Here is a 21,376-nt window from a genome sequence, read left to right on the forward strand (position 1 = left end):
GGCTGGCCAGGAGGGAGGGGAGAAGGAAAGCAGCCTGGGAGCTAGGAGGCAGCTCCAGAAGCCACAGCCAGGAGGATGGCAGATGCCGGCAGAGCCTGCAGCCGTGGCAGATGAGTGCCCGGCCCCCTGCCCACTGCAGGTAAATGGGGGCGTGGGGGTGCTCGGGGACCTCGCACTCCCGCAGCTTTGTAGCTGAGTGACAGGGAAGCCAGTGGGATTTGGGGCTTTCTGTGTCCTGCGTGGATCAGGAGGGGGTGACGGGGGAGCAGGACACCTGGGTTGTCTGCTGCTGATCCACCCTCCAGCTCCTGGCTCCAGGGCTCAGGGCCGGGATGGGGAAACCGAGGCACGGGGGAGGACAGATGGGCTCTCTCAGGGGCATCCAAGCATGTTTCTCCCTGGTTAAGGCAGGAGGGGCAGACGGCCACAGGGTGCCTGGCTCCAGGCAGTGGCAGGGGCATGGGGTTTCTGCCTTGACAAAGCCTGTTGTTGCCATCAGGGATGTAGGTGCTGGGCGCTGGGCACAGTGGAGAGCTGAGCACAGGGGCTGGGCACTGGGTATGGTGAGGAGCTGGGCACTGGGTATGGTGGGGAGCTGGGCACAGGGCTGGACTCTGGGCACAGTGAGGAGCTGGCGCTCCATCATCTCCATACAGAAACAAGGCATCGCAGTTTCCAAGGCAATACCTGCCTTCATGCCCACTGTCGGGTGCCCGCAGCTGTGGCAGCTTGACCCACTGACCACTAGGTGTTATGGTGATAACTCCCTGGGGCAGTGGCCATCAGTCTGTCCAGCTGGCTAGAGAGGGCTGTGGCCGCTACAGCTGGGCACCAGAAGTGGAAGGGGCAGGGACTCGTGGGCACAGGTGCCAGGACCCAGGGGTGGGGAGATGCAGGGTCCACTGACACCTGAGCAGCCTTTACCTGCTACTGCCAAAGGACCTGTGAATTGTGCACTCTCAGCCTTACACTTGTGCACATGCACTTACATACTCTGTCACACTTGTGCACTCTCACATCACACCCTGGCATTTCACTGTCATGCAATCCCACTCCTGGGTGCACCCACCCACGATCATGCACTTTCTCACATGCATGCTCCCCTTGCATATGCACTTGTGCATTTACATGTGTATTGGTGCTGTTGCATACCTAAACACACCCTCATGCATGCATGTACACAAACTTGTGCAACCGCACACTCACGTTCACACTCACCACCCTCTCCCTCCCAGCAAGAGGAGCAGCAGCATCAGGCCCACTGCAGATGCCCTCACTCCAGCCCGGGGCCCTTATCTCAGCTATGACGAGCCGTGCGCCGGGGCGGACGGGGCAGCACTTGGAGATTACAAGTGGGTCTAAATAAGGAGCTTAGCCACCAGGGTCACTGCGCATTTGCTGCTGGCACTCTCATGCAAACAGCTATTGAGGCTATAGGCCCTGGCACTGAGGATGAGCTGCGGAGTCGGGGGACATTTCAGGCAGGGCAATGCCTGCCAACCCCATCCACTGCTGGCTGGGAGCACCCCAGTACCAGGGTTCATGCACCCCTGATTCCCCTTAGGAATCCGTAGGTGCCCTTGCCCGCGGCACCATCCCTTGCACTGGTGCAAAGCAAGGTCACCTGCTCAGAGCCTGTGTCGAGCCCCCAGGGACCCTTTCCAGACCCCCTGCCGGGGCCCAGGCCCCGTGTTTTCTCCCTCCAGCCAGAATCGTGGGCACGAGGCCTCTTGTGCTCTGTTCTTGGGCCTCGGCCAGGTCTCCCTGGTTCCCTTCCCTCCTCTGCAAGCCAGGAAACCTGGCAGCAGAGGCAGCTTGAGTAGGAGAGGCACTTCCAAGCCCTTTCACCCAGTTGCAGCTGGGAGGAGGAGATGGAAGGGGGGCAGCACTGCCTAGGGGGTTGGGGAGCTGACAGGCAGGGCTTTGCTCCTGGGATGGAGGGAGTTACAGCTTCTTGGCTGGAGCAGTGACCAGCTCCCAGGGGCTTTGAATGGGGCCCCTTCCCCAGTGCCGCAGGCTCCCTCTTCTCTCTCAGGCTTCATCCAGAGTGGTTGCTGGGGTCTTCCCCTGTGCTGTGCATGCTCTCCACTGGCTCTATGCCCCTCCTGTCACTGCTGCTGCTCTTTGCTGCTCTGCAAGGCACCGGAAGCCACAAGGAGGTCCCCAGTGCTGCTGTGGCTTCTTGAGGCTCGATCGATCGGCAGCATCTTGGCTGAAATCATGCCCCATTCCCTTCCCCCCACACCTGGGATCTATCACCCCTGGGCCTGAGCTCGCCCTGCCCTGAGCCCTGCCTGGAGCACGCTCTTCTGGATCGGGATCTTTGGGTTCAGCAGCTTCCTATCAGCCCCCTGCTTAGAGCCAGGAAGCAGCAGGAACCTTCAGGGAGGTATCTCCCCTGGCACTCAGCCCCCTTCCACCATCACGGCCATCCCTGCTGGCTCCCAGGGTTTCAGGTCCCCTTTCTTAAAGCCCCAGCTCCCGGAGTCTGGGGAATCCTGCCTGAGCTGAATGAGGACATCAACGCCCGGATTCTACCTTTCCACTATGTGACACAGGAAACTGGGCAAGATGGGCCTATGACCTGACCCAGTCACAGTTTCACTGTTTCTCACCTCTTTTTGGTTACACTAAATTTGGAGCTGGGACGTACATCAAGAGATGGAGGGAAAAAGCTGGGCTGGATCCTAGAATTGGCAAGAGACACCTGCAATCTGGGGAGGGTTTGGACTGCCTGGTCCTTTGGGCACCAGGGAGGGACCAGGCAGGAGCTCCCTGGCCCAAGGGCTAGGACCCAGTGCATCAGGTATGTACCAGGGGCATTAGTGACTCAGGATGATCCCACTCTGACTCGGTGGCGCATGTCTGCTGGGCATCACTACCTGTCCCAATCTGGACTCAGGCCTCTTGTAGGTGCATATGTCCTGGGCCAACTTGGCGCTCTGCTCTAGCCCAGAGGTGGCTGCATTTCAGTGGCAAGGGAGTCTTCGTATTGGTGCTTCAGGGGCTACATAGGTCGCCTGCCGCGCTAAGTGCTATACAAAGGCAGGTCTCCCTTATGCCATGCTAGTGATGATTTCTAGCAAGGCTGATAGGGCTGCAGCGTACAGCTCCATGAACCCCAACAGAGATGTGCTGCCCAGCGGGGTGCACGCAGCTGTATGTTGCAATAGGGAAGAGTTACTGCCTGCTTCTCCTTTCGTTCTGAGCTGCTGAGCTGAGATGACTCAGGCCGGAAGCCCCAGCCACACTGTCTACCTCCATGTCCCCTGCCTGGCAATGCGAGACTGCAAGTTCTAGACAGGAAATCAGAAGCAATCAGTCGTGGGGCACTGCTCTGCCTTGTCTTCTGTGACAGCCTCCCCTCCATGTTGCGGGCGCTAGAGGAGAGGTCTCCTGCCAGCAGCCAGCAGCCACCTCTGGGGAGAATGTGGCCGCTGATTTGGGCACAAGGGTGGACTGGTGTTAGGAAGGGAAGTGGGAAGTAGAAGCATCCGATGTGGAAAGTTTTAAGGGAGGGGAAAGGGGATTTTGGGGGTCTCCAAGCAGAAGTGCAGCTGCCTGCGGTCATGGCCACAGGCACCGGGGAAACATCTCGATGGGGAAAGCTGGAAGTGGCATTGCATCTGGCCCAGGGGAGGTTGGAGCAGCCTGGGCGGATGCGGTGCCCTTGGAGGCTGGGGAGGAGAGGCCTACACTGTCCCTGCGGGGCTGTGGGGACTGCTTTGATGCAAGCAGGGGGGTGGTGAGAGCAGAATCAGGCTCCCCTCCCTTACACGCACACACACACACAAACACACACATACACACGAAAAAAACCCTGTGCACACCTACATGCTGACCTAGGCATGCAAACACTCAGGCATGTGTGCACCCATGAGCAAAAACACACTCTGCCATGCAGCACCCCCCCTTGTGCCCACTTGCACAGGTGTACAAACACAGCGCAGGTATTCATGCACACGTGCAACATGACACTCCCATCTGTGCTACCCCGTGTGCATACGTGTATACAGGCACAGGGGCATGCTCACGGAGGCACACAAGCGGGCATGCAGAAACACACTGCCCTGCCCGCCTGCCTGCAGCTGGGTGTCAACATGTGTAGATGTGCACACAGGTGTGCAATCCCCCCACACACTCAGCCATGCAGAGCCACATGCTGGCTTGCATGCACACATTCACATAGGCATGCGTGCACACACACACCCCTGCATGCCCACCTGCCTGCTCACATGTATAGACATACACTGCATACTTGTGCACACACCTATACACACACACATACTTTCTCACATGCCTTTACACACTCACACACACATGCTCACACACACCTATACACACATACACCCACATACTTACACATACACCTGCACACACATATGTACACAACTATATACACACACATACTTACATGCACCTATACAGACACACACGTACTTACACACACATCTACACACACCTATATACACACACTTACACATACTTATACACACATACTTACACACATACCTACATACTTACACAGACACCTATATACACATGCACACACATATCTTTACATACACTTACACATACACCTCTACCTGTATACATACACATACATACTTACACACAGACCAACCTACAGACGTTAACACACAAACACACCTACACACACGTGCGCACACGCACACCCACACAGTAACCAGCTCAGCCCAGGCTCCAGGGGTGAGCGGTGCCTTTGCTGGGAAACCAGTGGGGGCCAGGCCTGACTTTACTGAAGACAGTCAGCTTCCAGCAGCCCCCACCTCAGCATGATCCGCGGGGGAGGGGCTGGCATTTGGGCCACATCAGAAAGCCAGGGCCTGGAGGGGAAGGGGGGGCAGCTGCCTTGGTACACGCAGCCTGTGCGAGCCTGCGTGAGCTCCCGGTGATTCATCCGTTCCTCTCCAGCCAGACCGTGCCCCCCCTGGGACCAGCCTCCGGCCTTGCCCGCCTGGCCTCGGCATCCGAATGCTAACAGGAGCCTGGCTGCTACGTGCGTGTGCACGCATGTATGTGCGTGCGTGTGTGTGCATGTATGTGCACGTCTCGCACCAGCTGCAGCCGCCTGCTCGGAGGTAAGCGGTAACTATGGCGACGCAAGGAGGGTCCCCAGAAGAGATGCGCGGCTACAAAGGGATTTTCCTCGCCTAGATCGCAGGGATCCCGGCAGAAGCAGGTGGGTTCCCAAGCGCCGGGGGGGAAAGGAGGATCTCCAACTGCAGCCCAGGGGTGGGGTGCAGGGGGTAACAGGATGGGTGGTGGGGGCACCCCTTGGAGCCGGCTCTTTGCAAGGGGGTTTCCTGGCTGGGGAGTGCCCCAATCCTTCTGGCATGGGGACATCCCCTGTGCATGAGCAATGCAGCCTGGGGGGCTTCATTGTGCATGGCTGCTGTGGGTCTCAGGAGAGCTGGGCTGGCTCTGGGTATGGTCCCTGCACCAGCAGGAGCTCAGACCCCTTGCAATCCCCAATGCGATGTAGTGGAGCCAGGCCCATCTGCCCCTTGCATATGGCAGAAATCAGCCCCAGTCTCCCCGCCCCAGCCCCATCTCCCTGTGGTCCCCACGGAGGTGCCGTAGGTCTGGGGGGCACCCTGCTCCCCACCCCCCACAGCCCTGGGAAGGCAAAGCCAGCCTGCCACTGGCTTGAATGGGTGGGAGGGCAATGAGGGACAGAGCCAGCACCCCATAAGGAGCAAGGAGCGGGTGCCTGATGGACGTCCCTGCAGCCAGACAGTCGAATCCCAGCTGGGGTGGGTGGACGGATGGGGAGATCGTGTGATGTGTGTGGGGATGGAGCTGGAGAGAGAGAGAGACAGCAGTGTGAGGCAGATGGATGGACTGATAGACAGAGTGCGTGTGTATGGGGTGGAGGGATAGGTAGACTGAGATGTGTACAGACAGACAGACAAAGTGATGTGTATAGGGATGGACAGACAGAGAGATGGATAGAGTGAGATGGATGGATAGGTGCGTGGAAAGAAGGTAGGCAAGCAGGTGGATAGATAGATAGATAGATAGATAGATAGATAGATAGATAGATAGATAGATAGATAGATAGATAGATAGATAGATAGATAGATAGATAGATAGAGTGGTACGTATGGAGACGGATGGATGGACAGACAATGATACAGATGGATGGATAGATAGACAGAAAATGTGGCGTGTACAGGGATGGATGGATGGATAGAGTGGCACAGATGGATAGGAGGATGGTAGACAGGCAGGCATGCAAAGTGGTGTATATGGGGATGGATGGATAGACAGAGGGACAGGCAGAAAGACAGAGGGGAATGGATGGATTGCTGGATAGGTAGGTAGGTAGATAAAATGGGATGTCTGGATGGATAGACAACATAGTATGCATGGGGGTAGATAGATAGATAGATAGATAGATAGATAGATAGATAGATAGATAGATAGATAGATAGATAGATAGATAGATAGATAGATAGATAGATAGATAGATGGGATGGGTGGACAGACAGACATGCAGATAGATGAAGTGGTGTGTATGACGATAGATAGTTAGATGGATGAACAGACAGACAGATGAATGGATGGACTGCAGGCGAGTGGACGGACAGACGGGCTCCGCATGCCCGGGGCTCCTAGAGGAGGATCACACCGTGCCCCCTTCCCCTGACCCAGCCCAGCTCCCTCCCCGGCCTTGGTGGCTCTGGCCCAGCTCCGAACAATGTGGAGCTTAGCCCTTCCCGCGGCCCCGTCTCGGTCGGCAGCGTGTGAAGCCCGGTGCGGTAACCTAGTTTCTGCCTCACAAGGAGCTTTCTGTCCTGGCCGAATGGCAAGCGCAGGGGGTCGTTTCACCCCCCACCACACACACACACACACACACACACACACACACACACACACACACACACACACACACACTTCCCAACCATTGGCTCCTCAAACGCTGGGCTGGAGGTGGGGGGAACTAGAGGGGGTGTTTCCATGCCCTGCTCTGCTCTGCTCCCGAAGCACTGGGGAGGCTGGAGCTCATGGTAGGGCCCCGATCCTCCTTCATTCCCTTCTGGCCAGCAAGTGGCACCTCCAGGAGGGGTAAACAAGAGAGGAACCAACTCTGGGCTGTATAAAAAAGACAGCTGGGGGCCCTTTTTAGGCCTATGTAAGCCCCCTGAGGGTGCCCACCCCGTTCTGCCCATGGGCTGGGAGGCCACCTGGCCCTGGGGTCCATCAACTGGATCCTCCAAAGACTTAAGAGTAAAGCCCCAACCTCCTTGGTGCTGAGAGACTTGGCCTTCCAGTCCCCTGCACAAAGCACGAGACCCCCCACCCTCCCCCGAATCCAGAATTGGACCCAGGGGTCCCCCACTTGAGCGGGTCCAGACATAGATCTCAGGTGTCCGGCCCCGAGCCACACTGGAAGCTGGGCTGCTCCCCGCTTGGCTGTGCGGATCTGGAGACGCCCCCGGAGCTGCCGGGACTCGCCCGGGGAGGCTGGAGTTTCTGGTTCCCCGAAGCACGGGGAGCTACCCTCCGCGCTCCGCCCCAGCCCAGCCCCAGCTGCTGCCAGGCTCAGTGCCAGGGACCCACGGGGAGGGGAAGGAAGCAGAGCTGGGGCCCTGCACAGACTGAGCCCGGGCCCAGTGGATGCACAGACCCATTTCCCATGGGTGCTGAGCCCCGAGCCATGGGACTGAGCCGCCTGCCGGTGAGCATGCCCACATATCGGAGCTGATTCTGCACCCTGGAGAGGTAACACCAGCCCCGGGGGCAGAGGTGATGGGTCTGGGGGGACTGTCATGGGGCAAGGGGGAGGAAGGAGCTTTCCTTTCCTTTCCTTTCCTTTCCTTTCCTTTCCTTTCCTTTCCTTTCCTTTGCACTCATCTGTTCATCCGTGTGCTCCTTCCTTCCTTCCCTCCGCCCCTGCCCGCCTGTCCCCATTATTGCTTTTCCTTCTCTTCTCTCTCCCATTCCCTCTCTCCTTCCCTCTCAACCTCTGCCCCCCACCCTGGGGCTGGGGCCCTGCTCCCTCTCTCCACTCCTCCACCTTGGTAGGGCTTTTGAAACCCAGGGACCAGCCGCCTGCCACCGACACCGCTCCCTCCAGGCCATGCCTCTGCCCCGTCTCTGCACGCAGCTGTGTCCGGTTCAGCACTGCGAGACTGGATGTGGTTGCAGCTGGGGCAGGCAGGGACTTCTCCTCGACTGTGGGGGGCAAGGCATGAAGTGGGATTCCTAGATAGTGGAGGGCTGGGGGCCTAAAACAGGAAGGAACACACTCACACATGTGCACACACAAGCATGGACCCACATCCTGGGTACAGCCCCTAGCACAAGCCAGCCCCATGGCAAGGCTCCTGAGTCCAACTGCAGCCTGGCCGAGCAAGGGGAGGCACCGGGGGTCTCCATATGGGGCAGGCTTCCAGGCCCAGGGGACAGACAGGCTGGCTTGGCCGTGAATAAGGCAGGGGGTAAGATGCCCTTGCCTGCCCCCCTCCAAAACAGCCCTGCTGGCCAGGCCAAGAGGCTGGAGTGCCCAGGGAGGACCGCAGGGGATGCTCTGGCTAAGCAGATCCAGGGCTTGGGGGGAGGGGGGGGGGATCAGTCTTTCTGCTTTGGGTTTGTACAGCACCTGGCACGGGGCCGTTTCGGGTGCTCTCAGGATGTCCTGCCATGCTCTGGGCCTCAGTGCTGTCCCCGCCCTGCCCGGGGCTCCGCACCCAGCCCCATCTGTGACTCTCCCAAACCCTCAGGATCCTATGGTCCACTTGAAGCTTCCTCCCAGGGTCCCTGCCCTGGGACAAGAGTGTGAGAAACCAGAAACCAGTCGCGTGTGGGAGCGTGGGAGCCTATCCATGCATCATCCGGAGGGTCAGGACTCCTGGGGTCCATCAGTGATGTTGGGGCGGTGGGGGCCACACAGGACTCCTGGGTCCTGTTTCTGCCTCTGCAAGGTCATGTTGCCTAGTGGCTAGTGTGTGTGTGTGTGTGTGTGTGTGTAGAGGTCAGGTTGCCTCATATGCGGGGGGGGGGGGGGTAACACTGAAGGGAGGAGGGAGAGCGCCCGGGGGAGGTGAAGACACCACGTGTTCACCCCACCCTGGGCGAAGGGAGCCGTTCCACCGGCCGGCAGCAGTAGAGGGCTGTTACCCGCCTGCCTGCGCAGCAGGGGCCTGGCTAGGGGCAGGGAGGGTGCCCCCCAGTCCCGGTGAGCTGGGCTCTGGGTCTCCCCCCAGGACGGTGTGGGACGGAGGGGGAGGGCAGGAAACCTCATGGGTTTCCGTTGCAGGTGGGTGCTGGTGTAACCCCGTTCCCTCTCCCGGCAGCGCCCACACTCCCGCCGCGATGCACGCCCGTGCCCTCTGCCTGCTGTGGGGCCTGGCAATCTCCACCGCGGCCCTTGGCCCTGATCCAGCGCCTCGTGTTGCCTTCCAGTGGGGTGAGTACAGTGGGGAGGGGGATGCCGCTGGGACTGGAGGCAGCCTGGGCAGCCCTCAATTTGGGGCAGGATGGGGGTCCCCAGGGGGTGCCTCTCCTGTTGCCCCCCAAGGCCGGGAGAGGGGCAGAGGGTGGTCCGGGGCAGCTGGGAGGTCACCCCTTGCTGGTGGGTGAGGGGGACCGAGCCTGCCGCAGCCTGGCAGGGGCTGTACAGGAAAGCAGCAGGTGGCACAGAGCATGCAGGGGGCTGGTGTGTTGCCTTTGGGGTCAAGAGGGGGTGAGCTCAAATCCTGCTCCCACTCACTCACAGCAGGCCAGCGGTGGGAGCCAGATGGGCCTTTCCTGCCTTGGCTGCCTTTGAGATGCCCAGAGCCAGGCGGGATCCAAACCAGGCTGGGCTCGTGCCCAGGAAGCCTCACAATCCCCTTGGCACATTGTGAAAGCCACCTCCTGGCAGAAACCCCCTCCCCTGCCAACGCAGGGAGGGAGAAAAGAAAGAGCATCGCTTCCGCTGGGGCCTGGGGGTCCGAGCGTGCGTGTCGGGGGGCAAAGCTGCTGTAGGGGCTGGGAAAGCAGCCTGCCGTGGGGGGCAGGGATGCACTGCACCAGCGCTTGGCCGGGGCACCGGGAGGGACAGCGAGATGGAGGATGGCTGAGGGGTGCAGGAAGTGTGGGGGGGTTCGATCCAAGCCAGCAACACCCCTTGGGTGTGTATGTGGAGGGGTTTGGTCGAGTGCCAGGACGCCTGGGGTCTCCCTGTGAAGATGCTGTCACTGTCCTTTGGTGCAGAGATGTGGGGGACACGGGAGCGATCCCTGCCTGCGCCTTCTACACCGGGGGGACCCCAGGCAAGGTGGGGACCGGGGGGATGATGGAGGGAGCAGCAAGATCTCTGCAGGGTGAATATCTGCCCAAGCAGCCGAATGTCAGTGGTGGGGCTGCTCCTTTCAGGTCCCTGTTTGGTTCCCCATGAGAACAGGTGCTGGAGGGGGTCGGGGAGGAGAGGGCAGCGAGGCAGGTCCCCCTTTCCCAGCTCCGAATTTTTGTGCTGGATAAGTCTTGCTTTCTTCTTCCCTCGTGCTGAATGCTGTGGCTTGAGCTTCTGGCTTTTTTTAGGCAGGTGCGGGAGGATGTTCTTGATCTCTGTGGTCAGCAAAGTGTTGGGGGATTTTCTAAGAAAGGGCTGGGTAGCAGCCTCAGGGAAGGACAAACCTGGTGACCACCAGGGGCTGCATGCTTTAGAGGGCCCAAACTTTGGGGGGGGTAAAGTTTTTGCAAGGAAGTGGCTCTAACAGCCCCCAAATAAGGGGGCCCAAATGACTCTCTTGCTCAGGGTCCCAACAACCTAAGGCCACCACTGTGACCAGTGTGGGGGCTCTACAGCCGAGCAGGTTTAGGACCCTGGTGTGTTCTCTCCTCTCCTTGGCACCTCCATATGCAGCCCCTGATGCCAGGCTGAGGCTCTGGGCTGCCCCCGAGGGGACTTAGGAGCCCAGTCATGCCCATCTGCAGCCCTGGGAAGGATGCTGGGAAGAGCCCCCGTCACTGAGTCACCCACAGTCACACGCTTCCTCTTTCCCAACCCCACGAGAAGCTGGCTGGCTTCTTCCTCAGCCCTTTTGTGGGAGACTGCCAGGGGCATTGCAAGCTCCAGAGACACTCCCCCCTGCAGAGGCTGCCTGACGCTGGCTGCTGGCCTGTAGGGCCTGATCCTAAACCCGCCAAGCCGCTTCCCCTGGCTTCGGTCCAGGCCCCCAGTAGCCCCGTGGGATGCACCTGATGCATGGCAGGACACGAGCACCCCACCACAGGGCAGGCACCAGGGAGCAATTTGCATTCAGGGAACCCCGGCAGGCCCCCACAGAGATCAGGGCCCTGCTGTGCTTGGAGCTGTAGAGACACCTAGTGGGAGAAGCCCTGAAGCTCTAAGTACACAAGCCAGCCAAAGGGCAGGGAAGGGGAAACTGAGGCACAGGGCAACATCCCTTACCCAAGGCTGCGGAACAAGTTAGAGCTGGGTCTCCTAAGCCACGGGGTGGACGACATTGCAGCTGAGCGGTGCTAAATTGCATGTTGCGTGTTGCAATCTGTAGGCTCCACGTTGCAACATGCATGTGTGGAGTGATTGTAAGTTCATAGTCGGTTTAAATGCAGAGGTGCTACGCTGCTGCTGACAGGTGCTACGTTACATGTGTTATGTTGCAACATTCAGGGATCCCATTGCAGCATACAGGTGGTAAATTATGGTACAGGCACAGTAAGTTCTAGTGTAAAGTTGCTAAGATGATGTTGACAGATGCTGTTATACACAGTGCATCACAATATATTATACATGGTGCATTGCAATATATTATACACGGTGCACTGCAATATATAGATGCCATAACGCAGTATATAGGCACTAAGTCATGGTACGTTCACAGGAAGTTCTAGTGTAGAGGTGCTAATTTGCACTCCATAGGTGCTCATTATAGTGGTATGCTGCAATAGAGAGGTGCTAAGTCTTGATATATTCATAAGCTTAGCACAGAGGTGCTGAGTTGTAGTCAATAGGTGCTAAGTTATATGTGGTGCAATGCAATATATAGGTGTTAAAATACAATATATTCATAGTATGTTCTGGTGTAGAGGTGCTAAGCTGCAGTCAAGAGGTGCTGTTATACGTGGCATGTTGCAGTAGATAGGTGCTAAGTTATGGTATACTCATAATATATGAATTCTAACACAGTGATGTTAAATCACAGTCAATGGGTGCCAAGTTATATGTGGTGCGCTGACATGTATAGATGCTAAATCATGGTATATTCATAGGTCTAGCATAAAGATGTTATGTCACAGTCGCTTTGTGCTAAGCTGTACGTGCATTGCTATAGATAGGTGCTATATATTATGGTATATTCATATGTTCTAGCTTAGAGATGCTATGTCGCGGTCGATTTGTGCTAAGGTGTATGTGCGTTGCTGTAGATAGGTACTAAATTACGGTATATTCATAGTAGGTTCCAGCATAGAGATGTTAAGTCCCAGTCAATAGGTGCCAAGTTATAGGTGGTGCATTGCTATATATATATATATATGTGCTAAATTACAGTATATTCATAGTAGGATCTAGTATAGAGGTGCTAAATTGCAGTCAATTGGTGCTAAGTTATATGTGGCACTACTATATACAGGTGCTAAATTACGGTTCATCCATAGTTGGGTCCACATAGAGGCGCTAAGTTGCAGTCCATCGGTGGTGCTGTGTGATGCGTGGCTCTATGTAGATGCTAAATTATGGTACGCTCCCAGTCGGTCCCGGTGCAGGGTGCTGGGGACAGAGACACGTCCAGCAGGTGGGGAGAGTGGGCCGGGTGGGAAGTGCAGGAGTAACTGGTGGTACCTGCCCCCTACCAGGAGACCCACGCAGGATCCTGCCCCACTTCAGTCTCCGGGGTGTCTCCAACTACGACGTTCTGCTGCTGAGCAAGGATGAGGACACGCTGTACGTGGGTGCCCGGGACACCATCCTCTCTCTTGGGGTGGACAGCACAGGCACCATGGCATTCAAGAACTTGGTGAGCAGGGGGTGGCAGCATGGGGTGCAGGCCTGGGTTTTAATCTTGCCTCCAGCACCTACGCGGGGCCCGACTGAGTCCTGCCGTGCCTCAGTTTCCCCAGGCAAGGGGCAACCTGCGGGAGACTGCTGGTAATCTAGGAGTAGACGGGAACGGAGGTGCAGCGCCTGGCGTCCCCTGCTCCTGCCGCACTTCCCCTCCTTCCCCCCTCGTGCTGACCATGAGACCACATCGCCGCCCTCCAGACAGAACTGAAACAAGGAGTCCTGGCTCCCAGTCCCACTTCCCTTCCTGACTCTCTCCACTCCCTTCCAGATCCCCTGGGCCCCCACGGACGAGAAGAAGCAGGAGTGTGTTTTTAAGAAGAAGAGCAATCTGGTAAGGGCCTGGTACTGTTCTGCTCCACCCCAGAAGTGGCTGCATTTTAGTGCTAGATAACCCACCCCTGCTGTTAAATCCTGGCTGTATCCCCCCCCCGGGGCATGACCCCTGTGTGTCACTGCCCAGCTGACTTCTAGTTTGGGGGAAGAGTCCCCGTGGATCTGTTGATACACCCACCTGGTTGCCCCCCAGAGGTGGCTGCAGGCTTGAGCTGAGTGTGCCGAGGTATCAGCCCTTCTTCCTCCTGCAGACTGAGTGCTTCAACTTCATCCGTGTCCTGGTGCCACTGAACCAGACACACCTGTACGTCTGTGGGACCTACGCTTTCAGCCCCACCTGCAGCTACGTGGTGAGTGTCCAGTCGCACAAACCTGTCCCCTGCCTGTGCTACCGGCGGGGGACTGGGGCAGCCCCAGGTGCACGCTGAGCCAGGGCTTCCTCTGTTGCTACTGTCTGGGCTATGCCAAGACCCAGGGGAAGCCCCAGAGGCCCTGAAGGCTGGTGTGTCAGGGGATTTAGGCACTGGAATCACAGAGGAGACGCCAAGGCGCTGACGGGAGTGAGGGGCTGGACTCCCGTTGGCTTTTGCGGAGGCCAGGCTGCTTCTGTCAGTGCCTCTGTCCCTTTGGAGATGTGGCTGTCTGGCTGCAGTGCAGATGAAGTGTGTGTGTGTGTGTGTGTGTGTGTGTGTGTGTGTGTGCACGTGTGCACACACATGCTCACGCACCTGCATCGACATGCATGCGTGTGCATGTATGCATGAATACGTGTGCCTGCATGTATGGGTGCACACGTGTGTGTGCACCTGCATGTGGCTACATGTGTGGGTGCACTTAGGTGCATGTGTGTATGCCTGAATGCATGCACTCCTGTGTGCATGTGCTTGTGCATGCATGTACAGGCGTGTGGCTGTGTGCATGAACGTACATGTTGGCTGGGCTCTGTCCTTCCCTAAGACCTGGGCTGGGACTTGGGAGGCCCCCAATACACCCCCTCACCTCCTTGGTGCCTCAGTTTCCCCATCTCCAAGGGCATATGCTGCCACTGGCTGGGGATGTCAGTCAGGCCCCACTCTCCCCCCATGCTGGGTGGGGGGTGTCTCTCAGCTCCGCTGGTCCATGAATGTTTTCTGTCACTGTTTCCAGAGTCTGGACACCTTCACGCTGGTTTCCGGTGCTCAGGGACAGCCCCTGTTGCTGGATGGCAAGGGCCAGAGCCCCTTCAATCCCCAGCACACATACACGGCAGCGCTGGTGGGTGAGTATCCCCAGGGCCAGGGGGCTTTGTGGGGAGGGAGCAGGGCTGGCAGAGGGAGCCCACTGTGTTACCCCCAGTGGGGGTGAGATGCCTGGTGCTGCCCCTCTGAGCTCAGAGACCCTCACTGCTCCCCCCTGCAGATGGGGAGCTCTACACAGGTACCATGAACAACTTCCAAGGCAATGAGCCCATTATCTCCCGTGCCCTGAGCAACCGGACCCTGCTGAAGACTGATGCCTTCCTCCGCTGGCTGCAGGGTGAGGAGGGGCCGGGGGCCTGATGCTTTTTCTTCCCCAGGGGCAGGGCTGGACTCGGGGGCTGCGGGGAGGGGGCAGATCATAGCCTCCTACTCTGGTGCTTTGAGGGGGGAAGTTAGAGCAGCATTGGGGTGGCTCTGAATTGCCCCAGGGACAGCAGAGCACAGCTCAGCACAGTGCAATTACCACTTGGTTGGCCAGCAGCCAGAACTTAGCCCAGCTCTGTCCTGTCCCCCCAGCTGACGCAGCCTTCGTAGCCTCCTTCAGCATCCCCCATGACGACAAGGTCTATTTCTTCTTCGAGGAGACAGCCAACGAGTTTGACTTCTTCGAGGGGCTCACGGTGCCACGGGTGGCGCAGGTCTGCAAGGTACGGGCAGCGCCAGGCCCCTCAGGGAGATCGTCAGTATGCATACGCGTGTGGATATGCCTCTGTGTGTGTGTGTGTGTGTGTGCATGTGTGTGCGCGCGTGTGCAGTGTGCAAGTGTGCAGCACCCTGTGCATACATGTATGCACATGTGTGTGCATGTGTTGTGAATGTGTGCCTGTGTGTGTACACATGTGCACACATGTAGGTGCTTATGTGTGCATCATGTGCATGTATGCATGCATGTGTGTGCATTATGGGCATGTGTGTGCATGCATGTACTTACATGCGTGTATATTTGTGTGTGTGCGTGCATGCATGAATGTGTGTGTGAGTACATGTGTACATCCGTGTGTACAGCACCCTGACCTAGGACCTGGGGTGGCATTGCCCCCTTGTGGGCTGCCTGCACTACTACAGGCAGCTGCTGCCCCCATGTGGGCAGAGCAGGGGTTGCACATCCTAACCCAGAGGTGGCTGCATTTCTGGCAACCATCACTCATCACCCTCTGACCCAGAGGGTGCAGTGCTGGGGACTCAGGCCTTGTCCTCAATGTCACCTGCTTACAAGACACAGCTTCTGCGCTGCCCCAGGCCTGGGCTGACCCCCCTCTCCCAACTCCCCTGGCATCTCTCCTGCTCCTGCTTCTGCTCCCTTCCCAGGGCTGGTCTGGGAGGGAGCCTGCAGCTCCCTAGACTCTGACTGTGGGGGTTACATGCCCACTCACCTCCCAAAAGCCTTTAAAGGTACCCTGGGCCAGCACGGGCTGATATGGCCCTTATATGGCGTCCCTGGAACCCCTTGTTATGGATGGATGAGAACTCAGGTGTCCTGGAGCTGAGCTGAGCTGAGCTGAGCTTCCCCCCTTCCTGCTGAGTTATCCCTGCTGGTGCACACGCTGTGCCCCCTGCCTCACATTGAGGGTCCTGGGGCACTGAGCCTGGTGCCGCCCTCTCCTGCAGAGCGATGTGGGGGGTGACAAGGTGCTGCAGCGGAAGTGGACAACATTCCTGAAGGCGCAGCTGTCCTGTGCCCAGCCCGAGCGCTTCCCCTACAATGTGATCCACCACGCTGTGGCCCTGCCTCAGCCAGCCGGCGGCACCGTCTTCTATGGGGTCTTCTCTTCCCAGTGGTAAGCCCCTAAAACACCATCATAAGACTGATTCACAGGCCCTTGTCCCGTCCTGCTTGCCCCCGGGCGCAGGCGCTCCATAACGGGCTCAGTCATTCACCTGTAATTAAGCACAGGGCATGCCCAGGGGGGCATGGGAGTTGGGCAGGCAGCAGCATCCACACCCCTGGGTGCTACTTTATGGGATTGAGTGGGGAGAGTTTAGTGAGGGCTGAGCACCGGGTCTCCTGGGGTGCATGCCCAGTGCTTAGAAGCAGCACGGTCTAGTGGCTAGAGCCCTGCACACATGGCCCTGGGACTCCTGGGTCCTGTGCTTGGTCAAAGGAAGAGCATCATCTAGTGGTTAGAGCAGCAGGGGCTAGGAGCTAGGAACCCAAACATTGCACCCCCCGCCCCAAGCCTCAAGGGTTCCCACCCTCCTCTCTGCTCATGGAACACCCCCACCCTCCCAGGGAGATGGGGGCCACGGGTGGTGCGGCCGTGTGTGCCTTCAGCCAGCCTGCAATCAAGGAGGTTTTCAACGGCAAGTACAAGGAGCTGAACAAAGGGAGCTTGCGCTGGACCACCTACAGTGAGCCGGTCATGGTGCCCCGACCTGGCAGTGTAAGTACCGCCCACCCCACTTCCAACCCTTTCCAACCCCCACCTGGGTTCAGCGGGCCAGTGCCTCAGTTTCCCTCCCAGGCATCGCCCACCTGTCTGCCTCTCCACAGTGCTCAGTGGGGCCATCATCAGACAAGACCTTGAACTTCATGAAGGAGCATTTCCTCATGGACGGGAAGGTGGAGCCCATGGGCCTGCGCCCGCTGCTAGAGAAGCAGGATGTGACCTACACGCGCCTTGCGGTGCACCAGGTCCCCAGCATCTCCGGTACCCAATACCCCGTCCTCTTCCTGGGCACAGGTAAGTGCCTGCCTAGGACCCTCCCAGGGTGCTGCACAGGCCTGGCTTGGCTAAGTAGGGTCAGGCTAGGTGGGGCAGTGGAAGAGTGGAGGCTTAGGTTGGATATTAGGAAAAACTTTCTCACTAGGAGAGTAGTAAAGCACTAGAATAGGTTACCCAGAGAGGTGGTGGAGTCTCCATCCTTGGAGGTGTTTAAGCCCCAGCTAGACAAAGCCTTGGCTGGGATGATCTAGCTGGGGCTGGTCCTGCTTGGAACAGGGGGTTGGACTAGAGGTGACCTCCTGAGGTCCCTTCCCACCCTCCCTTCCTATGATGGAATGAAGTGCCCACCCAAGGGCACACAGAGCAGCAGTGGCAGAGAGGGCTCAAGCTTATGTCCAGTTCAGCGCCTTTGGCAAGTCACTGGTGTTTCCATCTGGTCCAAGGTGGAAGCAGGGATGCTCTGCTCCTAGCTGTGAAACTTCAACCAGGCAAGCTCCAACTCCAATTGAGGTCCCTTAGAGACAGATACAAGGGCCCTGGGGTTTGATCCTCTCCCACCAGCTGTTCCCATCTCTGTCCATTGCTATCCTGCCCCTACTCCCCGTCCTGGGAGTTGCCTGGCGTTTGCTGGGCCCTGTTAAAAGTAGCTGCTGCGTTCCACCCCAGAGGTGGCTGCATTTCTTTGAAGGGGAGAAAGTGGGGTTGCATAAGCAGTGAAGCTGGAACCCCCCATGGGTGCAGGAATCTTCCCAGCCCCGGGTTCATACAGCCAGGCTGTGCTCCTCTCTGCAGACCAGGGGCTGCTGCACAAGGCGGTGGTGCTGCCTGGTGGGACCCACATCATCGAGGAGATCCAGCTGTTCCAGGAGCCTGAGGCTGTGAGAAACCTCCTACTGTCTCCTGCCAAGGTAGGAGCTCTCCCCACCACCTCCCTCCCAGCACAGCCTGGGGGAGACCCCGCCAAAGACCCCCAGCATGACCGCGTGCCTGTTTGTGCAGGGCATGCTGTACGTGGGCTTCGCCCGTGGGGTCCTACAAGTGCCTGTGGCCAACTGCAGCTTGTACCAGAGCTGCGCTGACTGCATCCTGGCCCGTGACCCCTTCTGTGCCTGGGACAGCCTCAGCCATGCCTGCCGGGAGACCCGCGCCGGGGCTAATGTCACGTGAGTAGCCTTAGGGATGGGCTGGGCTAGTGGTTAAAGCACCATGGAGGTGGGCCCCCTGGCTCCCGGGATAGGCTCCAGGGTGACGTATAGTGGTTTGAGCAGGGGAGAGGGAGCCAGGACACCTGGGTTCTCATCCCAGCTGAAGGAGGAAGCAGCCTGTGGGGGTTGCTCATGTGCTTTGCAGCCCTGAAGGGCATGGCAAGGCTGTGGGGACAGCATGGTCCTCAGCTACTGACCTGGGCAGAGCCAGTGTCCCTCCGTCCTCTCAACTGGGCTGGCACTGGGGGCCGAGAGCTCCAGTCTGGCCCCTGCCCCACATCTCATATGTGTCCGTTCCTCTTCAGGCACTGGCTGCAGGATGTGGAGATGGGCTTCCCAAATGACACATGCCCGCAGTCCAGGCCCAAGGGCAGGGCCATCGGCCGGTCCCAGGATGGTGTGGACAGCAACGTGATGAAGAGTTCAGTATCAGGGGTATCAGGGGCTTTCACTACTGGGGAGGGCTGGGGGGAAACAGGATCGGGCCCTCTGGGCTGTCAGGGAGCCATGGCCAAGGGGTGTCCTGTGAGCCTCCAGGGATGCCAGCAGCCATGGGCACCCATCCAGGGACCCTGCACTGGGGATCCCTGGCTGACAGGGGTGACTCCAGAGTCACCCCACTTCCTTTCCAGCCCAGCTGTGCTGGGTTTACATGGCGCTTGCCTTTCCTGGCCTGACCAAGCACCACGGTCTGAGGCAGTAGTGAGCCACAGCGGGTACTGGCAGGGACATGAGCAACCCTGAGTGACCTCATTCCCTTCCTCCCCACAGCTCTGAGCCCCGCGCCGAACACGGTGCTTCGCCTGCCTTGCCCACGGCTCTCCGCCCTGGCCAACTATAACTGGCGCTATCCAGAGCAGCGCCCCAGCGAGGGGGTGGCCGTGCTGGCCGACCAGACGCTGGTGCTTATTGCACAGAACCGCACAGCCGGTACTTACGAGTGCTGGGCCAGTGAGAACGGGTACAGCCGGCCTGTGGCCCGCTACGTGGTGCAGCAGCCCCGTGGCGGTGCCGGGCACCCTGGGTACCACAGCAGGGTAGATGGCATTGCCGAGGAGGGGGTGGAACCGCTGTCCCCACACCGCTCCTACTGGCCCCAGTTTGTGACGGTGACAGTGCTGCTGGCCGTGACACTCGTCGGGGCCGTGGCCGTGGCTCTGGTCTCCTACCATGACCGACTCAAGGCCAAGAGCAAGGTGCAGGGCTGCAGCTCCCCTCCAGCCACCAAAGCCTCGCAGCAGGAGAAGGTACCGCTCAGCGGAGCCGGGGGCGACTTCCAGTTCCCGACGTCCTACCAAGACGGGGCCTGCTGCCTTCAGATGGACGGGATCTCCCAGGCCATCGATGCTGACAACAACCGCCTCAGTGCTGGACCGGGCCTCATGGACGGGGCACCAGGGGCAGCTGCAGGGAAGGCGTAGGCAAATGGGCATGCCTACCCTGAGCCCCGGCCCCTGCCCTTGCCCCTGCCCAGCTCCCATCAAGATCAACAGTGTTGGGAGAAGGAGAGACCCTACAATAACATGCCGCTTTGCCCAGCTCCCAACCAAGAGCCAGTGGTGGGCACATGCCATCCAGCTGCGAGCACATCTGCCCCTTGAGATCCCCCAGGGTGGCAGGAGCCATTCCTGCTGCACCTGCTGTGATGCCCCAGGAGCTGGGGGCTGCTTGGGCCCGGGTGCTGTGTTGCTGGCATCCAGACTGCAAGGCCAGGCTGGTCCCAGCCAGACCATGACGTGGCAGTGCCCTGTGTGTTTCGTTGTCCTCTACTGCATGGAAATCAGTGCTGTCCTACTGTGTGTTGTAAGCCCAATACAGCTGGCAAGTAGTGGTGATTCCCCTCAGGCTCCGGCCAGTGCAGGCCTGGGGCCCAGGACAGCTGCCCCACTGTCCGCGGAGCAGTGCAGGAAGGTCTTGGACTTGGGAGCAACTCTTAGACTGAGATCCTGGAAGGTTTGTAGGCGCCAAACTTCCCCGCCGGGGCTGCCGGGTGCCTCATACCTCCCGCAGGCTGCACAACACCTCCGGCACAGGGGAGAGGGCATGAGTGGGTGGGTGTGGTGGGGGGAGTCTTCAGGGGTTTTTATGGTTGGGGGGGGTGGGCTGGGGTTATTTAATTGCTTTTAATTTAAACTAAACATTTCATGGGAGTGTTGAGGGGTAAACCAGCCGGAGGGGGAGCAAAGCCTGTGTCCACCCATGGACAGGACTGCCATGTGAATAATGCCAACGGAGTGGGGATGCATTGTCCACACAGCTGGCTTTCTGGCCAGCTGGGGAGAGTGAAGCTGGGAGTCCAGACCCTTCCCCATTCCTGTCTACCCCCCACCCCAAAAAGACCCAGCTTCTAGTGGGCTGGGTCACTTCCTGTCTGATACCATTGCAGTATTTTTAGTGATGGGCTAATTAAGCCCTGCACTGCTGGGCCTCCCAGGCATAAGCCCAGGGGGTATCACTGGGGTGGGGAGGGCATGCAGGGGGTAAGTTCAACCCTGATGCCCCCAGAAGATCCAGCTGCACCCACTTACCCCCATGCCCAGATGCTTTGCTCTGGAAACCACAGGGAGCCTGGCACTGGGTAGAAACAGGAACATGGGAGGCTGGCAGCTGCAGCCTTCTTCTTGAGGCTGTCTGAGGGCAAGGGGCTGCTCTGAGTGCATTGCATTATGGCCATTCCTGCTCCCCATGGGGAGGTTGCAGTTGTGCACACACACGGATATACACACATGTAAGTACATGCGCACATACATAACTGCATGATGCACACATACATGCACACGATGTGCACACAAGTAAATCCATGCACGCACGTACTCATACATGTGTGCTGTGCACACACATACATGATGCATACACACACACACACACCCTAAGGCTGCTCTAAGTAGTGCCAGGCAG

General features: G+C 58.5%; 1 protein-coding gene across 2 annotated transcripts; it reads left to right on the plus strand.

Moving 5' to 3' along the window:
• On the plus strand, window positions 1-20,530 carry SEMA4A (semaphorin 4A). 2 transcript variants are annotated; one of them, XM_059718065.1, is made up of 16 exons: window positions 1-139; window positions 4,936-5,203; window positions 9,324-9,436; window positions 12,832-12,992; window positions 13,308-13,370; window positions 13,624-13,722; window positions 14,519-14,630; window positions 14,771-14,887; window positions 15,127-15,257; window positions 16,219-16,388; window positions 16,841-16,991; window positions 17,102-17,291; window positions 18,066-18,181; window positions 18,273-18,436; window positions 18,784-18,899; window positions 19,250-20,530. In XM_059718065.1, exons 3-16 carry the CDS (start codon window positions 9,343-9,345, stop codon window positions 19,897-19,899), a joined length of 2,334 nt encoding a protein of 777 aa, XP_059574048.1. In that variant the 5' UTR covers window positions 1-139; window positions 4,936-5,203; window positions 9,324-9,342; the 3' UTR covers window positions 19,900-20,530. The 2 variants fall into 2 exon arrangements, with proteins under 2 accessions (XP_059574048.1, XP_059574049.1); XM_059718066.1 differs by lacking the exons at window positions 1-139; window positions 4,936-5,203 and adding an exon at window positions 5,347-7,749.
• Window positions 20,531-21,376: the final 846 nt, after the last annotated feature.

Source organism: Alligator mississippiensis, chromosome 15 (assembly GCF_030867095.1).
Source record: "Alligator mississippiensis isolate rAllMis1 chromosome 15, rAllMis1, whole genome shotgun sequence".
In the NCBI taxonomy this organism is placed as follows: domain Eukaryota; kingdom Metazoa; phylum Chordata; order Crocodylia; family Alligatoridae; genus Alligator; species Alligator mississippiensis.